The sequence below is a fragment of the Pyxicephalus adspersus genome, chromosome 11, assembly GCF_032062135.1.
Source record: "Pyxicephalus adspersus chromosome 11, UCB_Pads_2.0, whole genome shotgun sequence".
Lineage (NCBI taxonomy): Eukaryota > Metazoa > Chordata > Amphibia > Anura > Pyxicephalidae > Pyxicephalus > Pyxicephalus adspersus.
In genome coordinates this window covers 4,348,442-4,366,541 of record NC_092868.1, presented here as the reverse complement: position 1 = coordinate 4,366,541, position 18,100 = coordinate 4,348,442, and the positions used below count along the sequence as shown (strand labels likewise).

General features: G+C 39.4%; 1 protein-coding gene across 1 annotated transcript in view; it reads left to right on the top strand.

Moving 5' to 3' along the window:
- LOC140340308 (uncharacterized) overlaps positions 1 to 17,829 on the top strand; it is a 32,625-nt gene extending 14,796 nt beyond the window's left edge. Inside the window, exons 2-8 of the mRNA XM_072425389.1 lie at positions 1,766 to 1,989; positions 2,828 to 2,890; positions 3,812 to 7,089; positions 9,781 to 9,843; positions 11,002 to 11,292; positions 13,691 to 13,907; positions 15,294 to 17,829. Of these exons, the coding sequence (XP_072281490.1) occupies positions 2,838 to 2,890; positions 3,812 to 7,089; positions 9,781 to 9,843; positions 11,002 to 11,292; positions 13,691 to 13,907; positions 15,294 to 15,342 (3,951 nt within the window). The 5' untranslated portion in view covers positions 1,766 to 1,989; positions 2,828 to 2,837 and the 3' untranslated portion in view covers positions 15,343 to 17,829. The remainder of the gene's footprint in view (positions 1 to 1,765; positions 1,990 to 2,827; positions 2,891 to 3,811; positions 7,090 to 9,780; positions 9,844 to 11,001; positions 11,293 to 13,690; positions 13,908 to 15,293) is intronic.
- The last annotated feature ends 271 nt before the right edge of the window (positions 17,830 to 18,100 follow it).

Below are 18,100 nucleotides of genomic sequence, written 5' to 3'. Positions count from 1 at the left end.
TTAATTACAAAAAAAACAAATCACATAATTGTCCAAAAACAAAAATATTTTTGTATATTTGTATTTCTGTTTTTGGACAATTATGTGATTTAGGTTTGTTCTTCATCTTGTATTTTCCATCCATGAGAGTAATATATGTTTCTATGTTTCTCCTCTCCTTCCTCCTGAAGAAGCGGATTTTTTTTCCCGCGAAACGTGTCTAGAAGTAATTCAGAATTTAAACCCCTTGGGGGTATTCTGTAAGGAGAGGTCATTATATATACCCACGATTTTATTGTGTTTTATGTATTTGAAACGATATTTGTTTTTAATGTTTATTAATAACAATTTGATATTTTTTTTTAATTAATATTGATGGTATTGGCATTAAAAAAGTCCTGCTTAAAATTGATATCTTTCATTGCATAGCTTTTCCTTTGAATGTTAGGTATGTGGCCTGTTTAAGATAAAGAAATGTATATAGAAGGATGTTTCTTTAAATATCCCTATGTAACTATGTGGAACATAGGCAGAACATTGAGTTAACCCCTTCCCCACTTTTATAAGATTTTAAACATGTTAATGGTTTTATATTAAACAGATACGTACTGTATGGCTGACTTTTTTTTGTAAAGATGTTTGTAAGGTATTTTTTTAATACTGTTTACCTAACACATGCTCAATGATTACCATATATCAGTTCCATTTATGAAACAATGATGCTGATATTCTTTATTTAACCCTCAGTGGAAAAATAATTGCTGCCATTAAAAGCACATAAATGTAACTTTGCAGTGGAGATATTTGACAGCATATTATGAATGTCATCCTGATCCTCAGTAGTGAGACACTGGCCCTGATTTATTAAAGTTCTCCAAGGCTGAGAATACACTTTCAGAAGTGAAGCTGGGTGATCCATAAAACATGGAATGTATTTTTTAAAAAATTTGCTATTTGCTGGCAAATGTTTTGAATCTTGGATCAGATCCATTTCAGGTTTTCTGGATCACCCAGCTTCACTTCTGAAAGTGTATTCTCTCCAGCCTTGGAGAGCTTTCATGAATCAGGGCTATTGAGCTAAAACTCTAGAAATGAGAGCACTCCCAGCTTGCCGGCTTTCTGTACAGCAGTGACTCTTTTTGGGGATTTAACTTTTCAGGACCACCCATAAACAATTACTGAAAAGTTCCGGGTGGTACGCCCAGCTAGGAGGGGCCGGGGAGAACACCGGTACTGTGAGCTGAGGATATAGTAATTATAGAAGGAGTTCCCTAAAGACCTGAAGGTTATTTCAAGGATTCCTCCATGGTAAAAAAGTGGGGAAAGGTTGCTGCTGGTGAATCTTGGATTCATCTTTAACCATAAGTCAGCAATGACAGCTCTGCTAACGTCCCCTATTATTCACCTGTCAGCCCGGCAGAGTTCACCTTGAGCCGCAGGTTTATTTCTAAGGAAATTTGTCATCTACTTACATTTAGACGTCTTCTTCGGATCCCCGAGGTTTGATAAGAAAAATCTTCACTTTTGCAATGTGAGTTATAAGGAACTAAAACCAGAAGCGTTGCATAAGCACATTCTTTTTATTGTTCCTTTTACCATAACAACCTCTGTCCTACCCAGAAAGCCAACACAAACATAGCGTTATTATATTACACAATCATGTGTCATGTGACTAGCTGTCCCTTAAAGGAGCTGACAATCTAATGTCACGCCATAGTCATATGTCATTATACAGTCTAAGGTCAATTTCTGGGGAAAGCCAATTAACCTAACTGGTATTTTTCAGATATGTGGGAGGAAACCCAAGCAAACACAGGAAGAACCTACAAACTCCATGCAGATGGAGTCCTGGCTGAGATCTGAACCTGGGACCCAGCACTGCAAAGGCCGGAGTGCTAACCACTGAGCCACCGTGCATGGACCAGTGTGCACCGCATTCACGCAGAGCGGCGGATGGACGATTGATCGACAGCACTACAATAACAATCTTCTGACAGTAAAAGCTCTGAGGTAAATTTGCATTATTTAATGAGTGGTCTGCAATCAAATTTGAATATTGAAAGCTGAACTCTATGGAAAGCTGAAACATTTATAGAAATATATCTCTTAAACACAAAAGATATTAATCCACTAAATGCCTTTGCAAACTGCAATATTACACTGATAACGTTGCAGTGACATTATGATTGTGCTGCACATGTGCAGAGAGTAAGGGTGTGGGAGGGGCCAGACAGATCCGCCCACTACAGGCTGCCTGCAGATAACTACTGGAGTGGGCGGAGACCAGACCAGACACCTTGCACAAAGAGAGCATGACCGGGTTCTCCTAAATGCAGAAAAATATCATTTCTTTTTACATTTATTTGTAAAGTTTGAGAAGCTCTGTCATGATTTCTTTTGCTGTTGCATTTCCCCAGGGAGCTTCTCCAATGCAGCCCCTGGTGGAGAACAGATATGGGATTAGAGATAAAGTTCATTACCAAAGCCTGGCAGAGCTTCTAACTCTCTGCTACTTGAATACCAGCAATGTCAGGCAGGAAATTGCAAAAGTTCTTTCTTCTCATTTCCTCTTTGCTTGATTTGCAGTGTCCCTTTTTATACATGTGAAGTTCTCTAATTCTGTTGTTCTGCTTCTAAACATCCCTGATCCAAAAATCTTCAGCCTGATACATTGTAATTGTGCAAACAACATTTATATAGTTCAGAGGCCACAACTTCAAAAAGAAAAAACAAATATAATGTGTGTGTATAGTATATAAAGTAAAATAAATATATAAAATAAGAACATAAATAAAAAAAACAGTTCCTCAATGTGCATTCATTTATTGGGATATTTTTTTTTAAACAGAGAAAATACGATGATAGAGGAGACCGCCATACTTATGTCAGTGGAAGACACCTTCATGTCCAGGTAAGGCTCAGGTGACAAACAGCTAAGAAAATTACACACAGAACATAATGCACTGATCAAGATCACATACCTGTACAGTAATTATACACACATATCCAGCAGCCAATCACATCGCTCACACACTATTATTATACATTTATATAGATAGCCAGTCCCATCAGTCTCTGTACAGAGGAGCTGACACTCTAATGTCTCCACACAGTCACACACTATTATTATACATTTATATAGCTCTGACATATACAGAGGAGCTGACACTCTAATGTCCCCCCACAGTCACACACTATTATTATACATTTATATAGCTCTGACATATACCATAGTGCTGTACAGAAAACTCTGAGCCAGTCCCATCAGTCTCTGTACAGAACCTTTAATTGTTAATAGTCCTGGTCATTTACCCGTTTTGGCAATCCAATTTGGCTTAGAACACCAGGTTTAAATGAAATCATTAAGCACATAGCATTGCAATATCTATTCTTGAAGTGTAAAGGGAGGAAAATCAGAATGTATAAGAAAGAATCATTCTCCAATGGTGCAGTTCTAGTGACAACTGCCCAGGAGGGGGTTTGCTCTGGAGACATTTTGGATCTCTTCTTGTCTATTTGGCAGGAAGCAAATAAAATCCCCCAAACAGGACAAAAAAACATTAATTGGGGTTTTACCATCTCCTAATCTATCCAAAATGTAGTCTATGGGGTCTAATTTTAAAGTAGTGAACATCGCGTTTATTGTAGCATTCCCTGGTGGAGAATCTTCCAGGTCCATGTATTTTAATGAAAGTAATTGATTCTCCACCAGGGAATATTCCAGTGAATGTCAGAAATAGATCCCTTCAAGTTGTATAATGTGTATCAATGTGATGATTTAAGTAATTCTGTAACCTGTTTATAGTAAATTCTATGTCTGATATTTTTTTAGGGGTATCCGAAGATCTCTAAGCATAGAGGAGTCACCAAGCAATTGCAGGGATGATCAATGTGCCGCACATTTCTGTAAAAATAACCATATGTCCATAATGGATGAAACAATGAGCCAGAGTTTTTACTTTAGGGCCCAGAAGTTTAATGACAGACCAAGAGCCTCCAAAAGTGGAGGAGAATGTAATACACTCTACATTGGTGAAGAAGCTTTTGGAAAGGAGAACCCAACTTCAACGAGTCCTGGATCAGATGACCATTTAGTGGACCTTACCAAGGACAGTAATGGTTCTGTGGGGGCTGAGCTGGACCGCATCTCCAATGAAGGCAAGGAAGATTACGTCATCTCTCCAGATGTCACAGACAATAACACGGATGAATCTGAAATTGGTGACTCCTCAAGACAGATGGTGGACAACCATACCTTCATGGGTGACAAAGGGGACCCAAGTTCCTTGTTAAACACTGGATCCAAGAACAGTTTCACCTTTTGCATCCAGAGTCCCTTCAATGTTACTAAAGCCAGGACATGGTATGAAGATACCTTTGAAAGACCAAACCCCGTTGGAGCTTCACAAAGTTATGAAATAATAGACAATATATACACTGATCCCTTAAATATTAAATCAGATGATTATTCAGTTAACCTTACCCAGGACAGTAATGGTTCTGCAGGTACTGAGCTGGACAGCAGCGCCAATGACAGCAGGGAAGATAACATCAACTCTCCAGAGGTCCCAGACAATAACAATGATAATGCTGAAACGGGTGAATCTTCAAGCCAGATGGTGGAAATCCACACCTTCTTGGGTGACAAGCGGGACTCAAATTCCATGTTGGACACTGAATCTAAGAACAGTTTCCCCTGTTGCAACCAGCATTCCTCTGATGTTCCTGAAGAAAGTAAATGGTATGAAGATACCTATGAAAGACAAAACCCCATGGGAAATTCACAAAGGTATAAAGATGAAATAAAAGAAAATATATGCAATGATCCCTCAAATACTGAATCAGATGACCATTCAGTCAACTTTACCCAGAACAGTAATGGTTCAGTAGGTGCTGAGCTGGACAACAGGGAAGACAACGCCATTCCTGCAGAGGTCCCAGAACTGGTGAATAATACCGATAAACTTGAATTTGGTGACTCCTCACGGCAAATGGTGGAAATCTATACCTTTATGGGTGACAAGGGGGACTCAGTGGACCTGACCCAGGACAGTAATGGTTCTGGAGAAGCTGGGCTGGGCAGCAGGGAAAATAATGCAATTCCTGCAGAGGTCTCCAATCTTGACAACAATAGGGATGAACATGAAATGGGTGAATCGTCAAGCCAGATGATGGAAATCCAAACCTTCATGGGTGACAAGGAGGACTCCGATTCTTTGTTGGACACTGGATCTAAGAACAGTTTCCCCTTTTACAATCAGCATCCATTCAATGTTACTGAAGGCAGTAAATGGTATGAAGATACCTTCGGAAGACAAAACCCCACTGGAGCTTCACAAGAACATGAAGCTGAAATAAAAGAAAATATATACACTGATCCCTCAAATACTAAATCAGATGACCATTCAGTGAACCTTACCCAGAACAGTAATGATTCTGTAGATGCTGAGCTGGACAGCAGCGCCATTGACAGCAGGGAAGATAATGTCAACTCTCCAGAGGTCCTAGAACTGGACAATAACAATGATGAATCTGACATGGGTGACTCCTTAAGCCAGATGGTGGAAATCCATTTGTTCATGGCTGACAGGGGGGACTCAGTGAACCTAACCCAGGACAGTAATGGTTCTGTTGATTCTGAGCTGGACAGCAAGGCAGATAATGCCATTTCTGCAGAGGTCCCCAAACTGGACAATAATAAGGATGAAGCTGAAATTGATAACGCCTCAAGCCAGATGGTGGAAATCCATACCTTCAAGGGGGACTCAAGTTTCATGTTGGAGAACAGTTTGCCCTTTTGCAACCAGCATTCCTCTGATGTCACTGAAGACAGTAAATTGTATAAGGATACCATTGAAAGACAAAACCTGTTTGGAGTTTTATGTTATGAAGCTGAAATTATATGCAATGATTCCTCGAATGTTAGATCAGATGACCATTCAGTGAACCCTGAATTAAATGACAATGGCACAAAAGGTAGTGGACTAAATGACCCTGACAGTGGAAATAATACCTTTTCCCCAGGGAGCTCTGAATCAGACAACCAGATCTCTGTGGGTGACAAAATAGACAAAGGTTCATTGTTGCACACCAGGCCCAAGGACAGTCCATGCTTTAGCACCCAGCCTCATGCCAATGGTACTGTAGATGATGGACTGTATGAGGATAACTTAGAAGGACAAGAACCCACTGTTACGGGCCCAGAGTATCATGTAGAAGACAATGCCATGCTATTAAAAATCTGTGTAACAAATAAAACCAAGAAGGAACAGATTTCCTTCAACTTACAAGATGAAAAATGGCCAAGACCTTCCAAAACTGAACAACAAAATGAAATTGAGGGTATGAACATTTCCTGTGAATCTCAAGTCAAAAAAAGACTAAAAGCTTTCAGAAATAAACCGGACAAAGATGAATTAGATAGAAATATTTCCTGTGAATTTCAAGATAAAGAACCCAGAGATTTATATAGACCTAAAAAAGCTGACAGTTCAAACCCAATGCTAATGCACCTTCCATCTATGGATGATAAGATGGAAACCAGTTCCTATTTGGGCACCAGAAGTAAGAAGAGTTCTTCTTTCAGTAACCAGTCTCTTAAAAGTGAAATTAAAGACAAAAAATATGACACAGATACCTCAAAAGGTCAAAAACCTATTGGAGGCTTAGAAACTCTTCCAGCAGACAAGACCTTGACCAACCTTGAGTCGCATCATAGAGTCTCCTCAAACAATGTGCCTAAAAGTAGAGTTTTCAATGTCAGCAATACTAACACCAAAATCCAGGGCAAGAGAGTGGATTTCAATGCCTCTAAAACTAAAAATTCCTCCCCAAACACTGCGAAAAGACATATGGAGAGAACAGGAATGCCAAAAAAGGCAAAGAAAGGATCCAAGAACCAAAATGCAAAACTTCTTTGCCAACCCTCAAAACCCAACATGCCTAAAAATAAAACAAAAATACTACAGCCTAAACGTGAAGTAAAGGCTTTCAATAAACCAGAAAATTATATCAATATACCAGAAGATGAAGAGAGTATAAGAACAAATGAGTCTGAAGAGCGTGTCAGATCACACAAGCCTAAAGTCTACGGAAAAGCAAAATCCTACAGTAAGTCTGACATTGACACATCTTACTTAATGAAGCATCAGAGTCAGAAAGCCATAAAGGAAGTGGTTGACACTTCCATTTTTTATCTTCAAAGACAAAAGTTCTAATCCTCTAATAAAGGAAGTCCTAGTTACTGATAATTACTGAAATAGTGTCTATTAGAGCCATGGGTATACCGCTAAAGCAAACCTACAAGGTGCAAGTCATACATGGGTTTAGATTGCATTAGATTTGGGTTCACAATCAGAAATGTTTTGTAAGGCCCTGGTCCAGCACTCGCCAGGTACCAGTCCCCCAACCTTCGGAGGCTAGTTGTGCCGTCCCAGCACACGGTTGCTCCTAGGACTTCTGTGTGCAAGGGATAGCATTTGGGGAAGGACTGATAGAGCACCAGGGGTCTGCAGATATGCAGTACAAAGGATCCCAACAGAGGCAAGTCCAGGATATAGAGCCAGAGATCATACACAGGTGATCAGTCCTCCAGATGAAGTATCCAAGGGTAAAGACAGAGCAGAGTCGGGGTCACAGCAAAAGGTCAGGCAAGGCAGTATAAATCCCTGGACCCGGAACATTAATTGTAACAAATAAACAGACCAGAAACAGGTCAGCCCAGCTTACCTAACACTACAACATGAAACTGGTGACTGGGGCAGAGAGTCTTCAAAGTCCCAGAAGCCACTGGCAGCACAGAATTAAATTATAATTATCTCCTAATATATTCATACTACTAATAACATTTATACTATATTATTATAAAATACTTTACTAATATATGGTATACAATGCATAATATATAATATATACATATATTATATAATTCATCCTCATAATCCAGGAACATTATATATAAGGCTGAAAGTCAGTGTACCAGCACTGTGAAATAATACCTGGTAGCTACTGCAGCCCGAAACATAAAAGCTACATAATGTATGAAGAAAACAGTAACAATAATAGGGGACGATTAGATATCCTCACCCTCTCGGGGTACATTACATTAGTAGTCCTTATCTACTCCCGTGAGTGTTAAATGTAAATAACCCTGATACATTTACACTCGGATATTATCCCCTATAAAATAATGGATTCAATAATAATAAAAAAACAAATTGACTTTAAAATTCATATTCCCAGAAGTCGATCTACCATCAATCAAGTCATCCAAAAACATAAACTATTGTTGGTGAGGATTCCTGACGATGTTCACCCCATTGTTGTGTTACCCCAGTGTGTTTTTAGTTCGGGAAATCCCAAGTGATGTCATTCTGCAAACTTACTTTGCTATAACAATTGGCCAATGAAAATCTAAAGTAGAAGTTTGCTGGATGCAGAAAATTAAAGAGAACTTCCTTGGTGCTAAAGTGGTTCTACAGTGAATAGGCTGCTTCCAATAATGGACAGATCTGCATGCATGTATTTAGGAGGAAACAATTTAAAGTTAGTTGGCTTTGCAAAATGATTTACTTAATCATATTTTTCCAAATTTTACCATGCTGATATTATAGATTTATGACCAGACCTATTGATGAAGGTTTATGAAACTGGGGCATTCAAGACAGGATCTGCACACATTTTTAGTATTTCTCTAACAGACAATAGTAAATTTAGTAAAGAATGGCTTAACCACCTGGGCGTTACACTGAGGTCTAGATTTCTGTACCAAAAGTGATCCACTGTTTTTCATGAAATTTTTTTTTTAAATTGTAGACCTGTACTGGAATAGGAAAACGACGCTGGAATAGGAAAACGACGCTGGAATAGGAAAACGACGCTGGATGTGCACAGCGGGACCATGGAGGTAAGGATGTGACAAAAATACGGGCTTAACCATCCTAGCCATTTTTCTTTGCCCGTACGAAGGTCGGGCATAACGGCTAGGTGGTTAAAAAAGGTCAGAATGGCTGTTTATATAAAACTTGGCCTGCGTGTGGCCCACAAGGTCTGCGGTTGGACAGCCCTGCTGTAGATCTTTGCTGTTCTATTATTCTCATTGAACCTTGCTATGTTGACACTCCAAGCTTATGCGCTTTGTTTGCTCAGTATCTCACGTCTTTTTAATAGAAATTCCAATAACAGTAGCTCATGTGATTAGCTAAAGTAAACACAAAGTGACAAATACTGTGAAGCAATTGACTCAATAGCCCTAATTTAATAACTTGTAATGGCACTCAAAGTAGCTCCAAAATAAAAGAGTGGTATTTGGTTTTCTATATCACCAACATCATAACAAATAACATTTAATGAATGGATATCATGAATAAATAACCTTTTTTCACCTTTTTGATGTTTATTCTATGTTAGTGCTATGGATTGCCTTCAGCTTTTTTAACTTTCCTCTGTATATTAATTTATTGTCTTCTGCATATCATTCCTTTGGATCCTGATATCCTGACATTGATATAAAATAAAGCTCTCCAAGACTGGAGAAGATATTCTATCATGGAAGAACCTGTATGATCAAGTTTTTAAAATTGAGGTGGACTTATTTAATATAATTTGGTATTATTTGGCAAATGTTTCAATCCTGGACCAGATCTATTCCAGGTTTGGTCACCATGATAAGTCTATCATCTCCAGTCTTGGAGAGCTTTAATAAATCAGGTTTAGGTTTATCAAAACTGTATCAATTCCACAAATTGGCCATATTTCCATTCCTGTGTATTCTAATTTTATTATAATTATCTTCCTTTACAGTTGGCGTGGTGAAATGGTTGCTCGGTTTATCCTTGGGTATGCTTATCATGACACCAGTAAAGGGTAAGTAACATCAGCTTGAGCAACATTGCCTACTTCCTTCAGGAAGTACGCTTGTACAAATATTTGGAAACAGATGAGTAATATGTTTCACAGCACAAGGGCCATGAGGGCCTTAAGGTGCGGTGTGTTTACTGCTTCTTCATGCCAGTGAACCTCAATGTAGCTTCACCCGACGGCAGCCCCATTGAGTACGGATAAGGGCACCAGTGAGGAGCGACTAAAGGTGCTGCTAAGGATTGCTTGATCCTGAAACAGGTCAGATCTTTCCCTAATATAGACTACTTTGCCTCGAGATATCCATGGCGTCCTGCGCTTACTGTCCTGTGACCCTTTTAGTTGATTGATAATTCAGTGAATGAGATTGCCCAATGGCAAGAACCCAAGCCTACTATTGCTATATACAGCCAACGTGTTTTGAGGCATTCCCCTCTTCTTCAGGGCTTAGCATAAATTCGTGGCTCAATTTTAATTTTTATGTCCTTGGGAATGCTAAAGGGTTGAAGTCCTCCCACACAAAGCAAAGAATCACGGGTCATCTTCTGCCCTTTGAAACATTTTGAACCAATTTTGCAAATGTTTGCACACAGGGGACACAGGAGACGCAGGAAGTGACAGGAGGCACAGGTGACACGGGGGTCACCACAAGCACAGACACAGAGGAACACAAGGGAACAGGCAGGGATTTATCAGACTGGGCAATAAGGGGTTACACAGGAGCTAGACACTGAATTAAACAACAGGTTAAAAGAAATGCTCAGCAGAGCTAGGGGGCTCAGCATTAGTGGAGACACATTGCACAAATGCTGAGTGCTGTGTCTGAGCTAGCTAAATAGCCAGGGATGATTAAGAGGCTTTTTTTTCATTGGCCGGTGTGATCAGCGAAACTGATAAAACTTGGAAGACCAGGCGCGCCCAGGGTCAAAACTGCCTGCCTGCGCTTTAGCAAGAAAGAGACCAGGAAGTGTGACAAACCTAGCTTTAAGACGTTGTTCCAGAGGAACATAGTTGTCAATGTCCCAAATTCAGGACTTATGACCTGGAAGAGATTTGGTTTGGTGTTAAAAATGTCATCCAATACACTGTATGTTGTGCTGGTGTTCTTTAATGTTCTAAATATGATGTTATGACTCAATGTGACTTTTTGTTTTTGCTCCCCAGCAACCACCTCGACCTCGGCACTGACCACATGGCAGCAGTACTTGTTCTGCAAAGAGGGAGATACCCTAACCAATCAGACTGTGGTCATCAAGAGCCTCGATCGATTACTAGACCCAGGTTATGACTGCAAGCTTTCACAGGTTCTGTACTTTAATTGCTCTTTGATTAATGCCTTGGCCTTCATCAATGGAACCTGCCTGGAAATGTTTGCAATAGAAAACCAAAAACAACTATGGATTGTTGAATATGGCAAAAAATTTGAGGGAGATACCATTGAAGCAGTTCGTGGAGGTAAGGGATTTGGACTAAATCTGTGTTAAGTGCTATAATGAACTCCATGCCACTAGGGATGAGCGAGAATGCCTCTGGCAGTCTCGCAAAAATTTCCTGGAACTTCCAATGGTTCCGCAAAATTTCTGTGAACCCATTTCGCGAAACCATGAGAAGATCGAGGAAATTAAAGCAGGAGGATTCCCAGAGCTGCATTGAACCCTGGGAATCCTCCTGTATCTCTTAAGCTGCGTACACACTTCCAATTTTTATCATTGGAAATGAACGACGAACGAATGACGAACGACCGATTGGCCAAAAATCGTTCATAAAAAAAGTAACCAACGACGCCGACGAACAAGGATAGTCGTTGGAAATGAACGACCGGACCAGCGGATCGGATTGGATGACGATCGTTGACCATCTATCGTGTGTACGGTCGTTCAGTGATCGTCCATGGTCTGAGCATGCGCGATGAACGAACGTTCGCTCACTTCTTGTGGTGCACGTCACTTCCTGTATCGTTCAAACGATCACATCTATCGTGTGTACAATATCTGCAAACGATCGTGTCGTTATCTGTATGTACAGGATCGGTGCCATACGATCGTTCGCAGATATCGTGCAGGATCGTTCGTCGTTCGTTTTCCAACGATAAAAATTGGAAGTGTGTACGCAGCTTTACTCTGTAACACACTTTCCAGCACAGTAATACTATGATACATTTCTCGCAGTGGATTGCATTGCAGTGGATAAAAGAAAAATGTAACAAATGTATGATAATATTACTGTGATGGAAAGTGTGTTACAGAGTAATAGATATTTATATTACAATGTCAGCAGATTCTCCTGTGCTTAGCAAGCAGAAAACAGTTCCTTGGTAATTTAAAAACAGTACACAAGAGTTCTACCAAATTTCTTTTTAAGGCACTAGAGGTTAAATAGGGAGAAGTCCCTCCATTCAAACCCTCCAGTGCTCCCTGATTGGCTGAGGAAGGCTCCTCCTCTCAGAGTGAGTCATGCGGCTTGTGTTTATGAATGAATGCAGCTGTGGGAAAAATCAGAGGCTTTTTTCCCACTCTACATTCATTCCTGAGCAGCCAGTGACTCACACCAGGAACACATAGCACAGGACTGCAACAGCAATCAGGGAGCGGAGATGACAGCTCCTCTCCCCTAATTGGTCTTGCAGGTCCCAAAAATTTGGTCTTGCTGAACGAATTTACAAAGGCCGTTTACTCCTACATGTTTGGTAAGCAAGAACGGCTCAATTCGCCGTGGGACCGAATTTAATAAATTTGCTCGCTCATCCCTATATGCCACTAAAGTTAGAAAAATTAATGTACAGGAACCCAATTCTTAACTGTGAACTGTGTAGGGATTTGAAGGCAAAGCACAGGAACCTGAATTTGATTCTAAGGTGAAATGGAAGCCAATGGAGAGAACTATAAAGAGATGCAGCGGAAGAGGAGCGGAGGGAAGGATGGATGAGTCTGGCTGCAGCATTCATAATAGATTGTAGAGGGGAGAGTCGTGTTAGTGGAATACCAGCGAGAAGGATGTTACAGTAGTCCAGACGAGAAATGATAAGAGCATGTACAAGTTTGGTGGTCCCAGGGGACAGGTAGGGGCGGATTTTAGAGATGTTGCGTAGGTGAAAGTGACAGGACCTGGAAATGTTCTGAATATGGGGGTAAATGAGAGGGCAGAATGGAAGGTGACCCCATACAACGTGCCTGAGGGGAGGGCCGAATAACAGTGTTGTTAACAGATTTATGTCAGGGGGGGATTTGGAATTTGAGGGGGGGGATAGTGATAAGTTCTGTTTTATCCAGGTTGAGAGATGAGGGGAGAGAAGACGGAAAGCGTGAGAAAGGGGGAAAGAAAGGAGACGGGGACAGGGGAGAGAGAGGCAGAAGGGAAAGAAAGTAGGTACAGAGAGAAAGTGGGAGAAGGGAGAGAGATGCATGGAATATATAGATGGGAAATATGGAAGAAGAGGGAGAAGGAGGGAGAAAGTGGGGAGAGAGAGGATAAAAAGAGAAGAGAGAAGTAGAGAGAGGGGTATTGAGAAGGGGATGGAGAGGGGAGAGAGAAAAGTGTGATACCTTTAATACAGATGTCTCCCTGCACAGATAATTACACTGTATTGGACCTCATAACCTGTGGAGTTTGTTGGCCAGTATCCCATTCATTGATAGGCTCATTTCTCTATCTTTCTGTCATTTTTTATCTCATCTTATCTGCATGCTTCTTTTTAGTACATTTAGTAACTGCAGCAAAACTGATTGGCTCCTTGTGATGCCTCTCACTTCCCTCATAAAGAACGCTGCTAATTAATTAATTAACTCGGTGCCTTTGTTTTTACTGTGTTTATTTTTTTACTATTGATTTTTATGTCTCTATTGGTTCTTTTCAGAGCTGTATAGAAATAAGCAAGTCATGGACAAGTGGAAAGTGTATACACGTAATGATGAGGATCCTAACTCTATGACTCTCAAACAACTCTTGACCAACCCTTCACCATCTCCCCCAGGAACAGCCACATCGGACAGAACTTTTAGGATATACATAGTTTGTGGATCAGCTGGGGTTACAATCATGGCGGCTGCATTGCTTTTCTACTTCTGTAAAAGGTAGGGTCAAATCAAAGTGAATCCACAGTGGAAACATGAAACTTGTGTTAATGTTTTATGTGTATGTAGAAGAAACTATAAAAAGGGTCATTTCTCTTTGATTAATAAGTTAGGGGTAGATAATAATATATTTAGGCTGCTCACATTAAATTATCCCCTTGTAATATTGAGATATTTCTCTAAGCTTAGCAAATGAGATAAAGCTCTGCTGATAACCATCCAATCGTGTGCAAGGAACATTCCATCTTTTTTGATTTCCTTTATTATGATTGGGTTTTCTTTGTATCTTGAATTAGCACTATATTCACATTAGGTGAATCATCTCTAACAAAATAATTCAATACAGGTAGTCCCCGGGTTACATACGAGATAGGGACTGTAGGTTTGTTCTTAAGTTGAATTCGTATGTAAGTCGGAACAGATACATTATTTTAATAAATGCAATTAGGACAGATGTTTGTCTCAACATAATATTAGGCAGCGTGGTGTCAGTTACTGTATACAATCCAAACAGGTAATTACAAACAAAGCAAAAAAAATCTTTATGGAGCCTAGACATTCATTAACTTCTGGAGCAAGCTGTGCTTTGATATATGAAAGGAAACAACTGCAGAGTTTGTCTTGGTCATGAAATAGTTACAAGAGGTTGCAGAAAGAGCTCAGTCCCCTAAGATCACCCACAACCTCAGCTGTGTTTAGCAAAAGATTTCTTCTGCAAGTCATGCAAACCACCCCTCCTCCCATCCAGCTTCTGTCCTGCACACAAGAGAGCAGGGAAGCCCCGTTTGTATCTAGGAGTCGTCCGTATGTCGGATGTCCTTAACGTGGGGACTACATGTATAGTAAAAGAACATTCTGAATTCTTTTAGTAAATCAGCCTCAAAATATTCTGCCAGTCCAAAGTGACCCAAAATGGTCCATTTTTAAATGAAAGAACAATGTAATGCCTGTAGACATGATTTACTGGGCTAAGGGGATGGCCGGGGGTATTGAAAGTGTTCACTTGCCTAGGTGAATTATCACCTTGCTAGGGATTGTTCACTTAACATTGTTAAATTCAAAAAATTCACTTTACAACGAATACCCAATCACTTGTAAGGGAAAAATGGATTTCCTTGCACGTGATTGGATATTTAAAGTCAACAGAGCTTCATTTAATCTACATAGCTGTGTGAATAATCGCTTGCAATCAAATAATTTATTTGCTGCATTCCTTTAGTAAATCACCCTTATTGCCTGTGAGAGTATTAGGCATTAAAATATGAATATTTGCATTGTTTTGAAGATCTTAGGGGCCTAATTTAGTATTTATTTATTTTTAGTATTCCGATTTTGGTTAAAGCTTTTTATCTTTAATATAAAATGATCTCTTGTTCTGTTTTTCAGGGGTAAGAACATGATAAATGGTCAGCCCCTCGTCACAGAGTACATATGACTACAAGACTTCTTGTTAATGGAGGATCGAATGGCTAGAACAAAATGACCAAACCAAGGATTTCCTAGGACCTGCCCCAGGGATCAATCTTCTTATATTGCGTATAAGACACAAAAAGCCTGGCTTGACCTCCGTTTCCTAAAAGCATCTGAGAAATCAGGACAATTCCTATAATCTGGGTTTTATGAACTTTTTTTAAGCGATTTATAAAGCTATGAACAAAACAGGGATCATAGTATAGTAAAAAGTGGGAGAATTGTTATACAATATATAAATAGTCAGTCACAATATTTTAGATACTTTAGATACTAAAAAGAATAACATTTACTGACTATTATCCAGATAAGGGAGATTTGCTTAGGTTCTGTCTGCTGTTTGCAGATAAGAGATTCCCTTATACATAAAAACCAACTGGTTACACTACTGCTTCCTCATGGGTGCGGCCTGTGTAAAACAGAAGCACTGATTGGTTGTTTGGAAGCTTCTATGTAATATCCTAGACCTCCCACACCCATACGATTGTAGCCTTATTTAGCACTTTTATAGTTAGCATCTGTCTATTGGCAACCTAACTAGCGCATAAAACTTAACTAGCATCTTTATTTTTTTTATAAGCTATTTATACTATTAAGCAGAATTCTGTTTTATTTGAGAAGAGAATCTTAACGCAAGTGTTTCCCAAGATACAAAAAGCACCAATCATTGTGCGGGCCTGGCCGACTCTGGTGGAAGTCTGCAAGTATTCTAAAGAGAACCTGTGCTTAGCCTATGGGGGATTCTGTGCTCAGTCTATGCCCTATGTTATACCTATGAAGACATATTTGCCACTTTCAAGCACAAATCAAGTCTCATATCTTTTTATTACTTTATAGCCCTGTATCTCCTGGTATGATTTGTGATTGATGAGTTAGAATATTGTTTTTTTGTTTTGTTTACTTTTTTAACTTTTCACCTTCTTATTGTATCTTTTTGCCCCCACATATTATTTCTCCCCCCCCCCCATGCTCAATGCAAGCACAGCTCCTTAACAGCCGCACCCCTCTGGACATCACCACATAGGTCTATATTTATAAATTATATATATAATTCATCTGAAATTCACTGATGGTCGAATTTCTCTAAACGTCTCATTATTGTACAGCACTGCGTAATATGTTGGCGCTATATAAATACTGTTTAATTATAATAATCTCAGTTCCTAGCTCTTCGGGGCAGGGTCCTCTCCTCCTGTGTCACTGTCTGTATTCGTCTGTCATTTGTAACCCCTAATTAATGTACAGCACTGCGTAATATGTTGGCGCTATATAAATCCTGTTTATTATTAATAATAATAATAATAATAATAATAATAATATTAAGAATAATAATATTATCACCCTACACAGCTTCTGTAAAGAGGTCACTAAATGTGAGACTATAAAAATAGAAAATGGGGTTTTAAAGTTTGCTCCCAAAGCCTTTAAGCTCCTTGATTGGTGGGGTTAGGAGAACAATCCTGAGTCATGATTTGGAGCTTACAAATGAATATTATATCCCTGCACCCCCCCCTTATTATAGCTCTGAATGCCTGTATGGAGAGCCACCAAGGATCAGCAAGTCACATGACCCCCCATACCTGGACGTACCAGGTAAATCACTTTAGGCAGAAGGTAATATTATACAGCTGCGAGGGCTGGACTACAGGACATTTTGCAGGGCTACAGTGCATTTATTTAAAATGAGCTGCATACATACTTTGAGATGTAATTTATAAGCTATGGAGCTTTGCTACAACATATTTATATATACAGGACATTGCCATGTGTTGTGGTAACACATTGGTGTAACACACCCTGGTCTGTATGGGAAAAGCACAGATTCCCTTAACTTCAGGCTGCAGATTTTGAGGCTTCTGAGATGATTCAGAATTCTGTAACAGATGCATTTGACCTGCAATTGGTCTTCTTCTGGCTTGTATTTGACCTGCTTTTGCATTCCAATATCACGGGTAAAGCAGCTCTGATGCAAACAAAAGCTGCTGGCACAATGGGAATTTAGAACTTGGGCTCTATTTATAAATTATTCCCCTGTCAATTCCTCTGAAATTCCCTTACAGATGGCCCTATCTCTCTACAAGTCTCCTATTAAAACAATGACACGTTCTGCCACCTAGTGGCCAACTGTCAAAAGTGCACAGCTGTTACAATAGGAAATGTAAAGAATAGAAATTATTAAATGAGCAAATTTACAGCGAAATAATTTATAAATAGAACCCAATGATTTCTATATACAGACAAAGATTTTCTTACTTGTATAAGCTATCACTGATTCTTTTCTTTCTGTTTCCGTGGAGTAAATGGAAGAATGTTCCTTTATATATTTTAAATTACTTTTTTTTTGTATTGTTTAGAGTGCAATTAAATGTATTATTCTCTATAAAAGCATTATATTAGTGATGAATGTAAAGTGCAAATCAGTTAATAAAAATCAGAATTGTGTGAATCAAAACTGGTCAGATTTCTTGCAATTCATTGTTCTCAGATGTACTGGTGCCAAAACTGTCAAATAAAAGAAATGCCAAAATGCTAAAAAAAATGGAGCAGATTGATTAAAACTTATAGTTACATAGTAGGTCAGGCTGAAAAAAGACCTACCGTAGTTTTCGCCGTATAAGACGCACCCAATTTTAAAGGAGGAAAATCTAGAAAAAAAAGATTCTGAAAGATTATTCCCCTTCTGATCACTCATGTGCCATTCAAATTCCCTTTCTGATCACTCT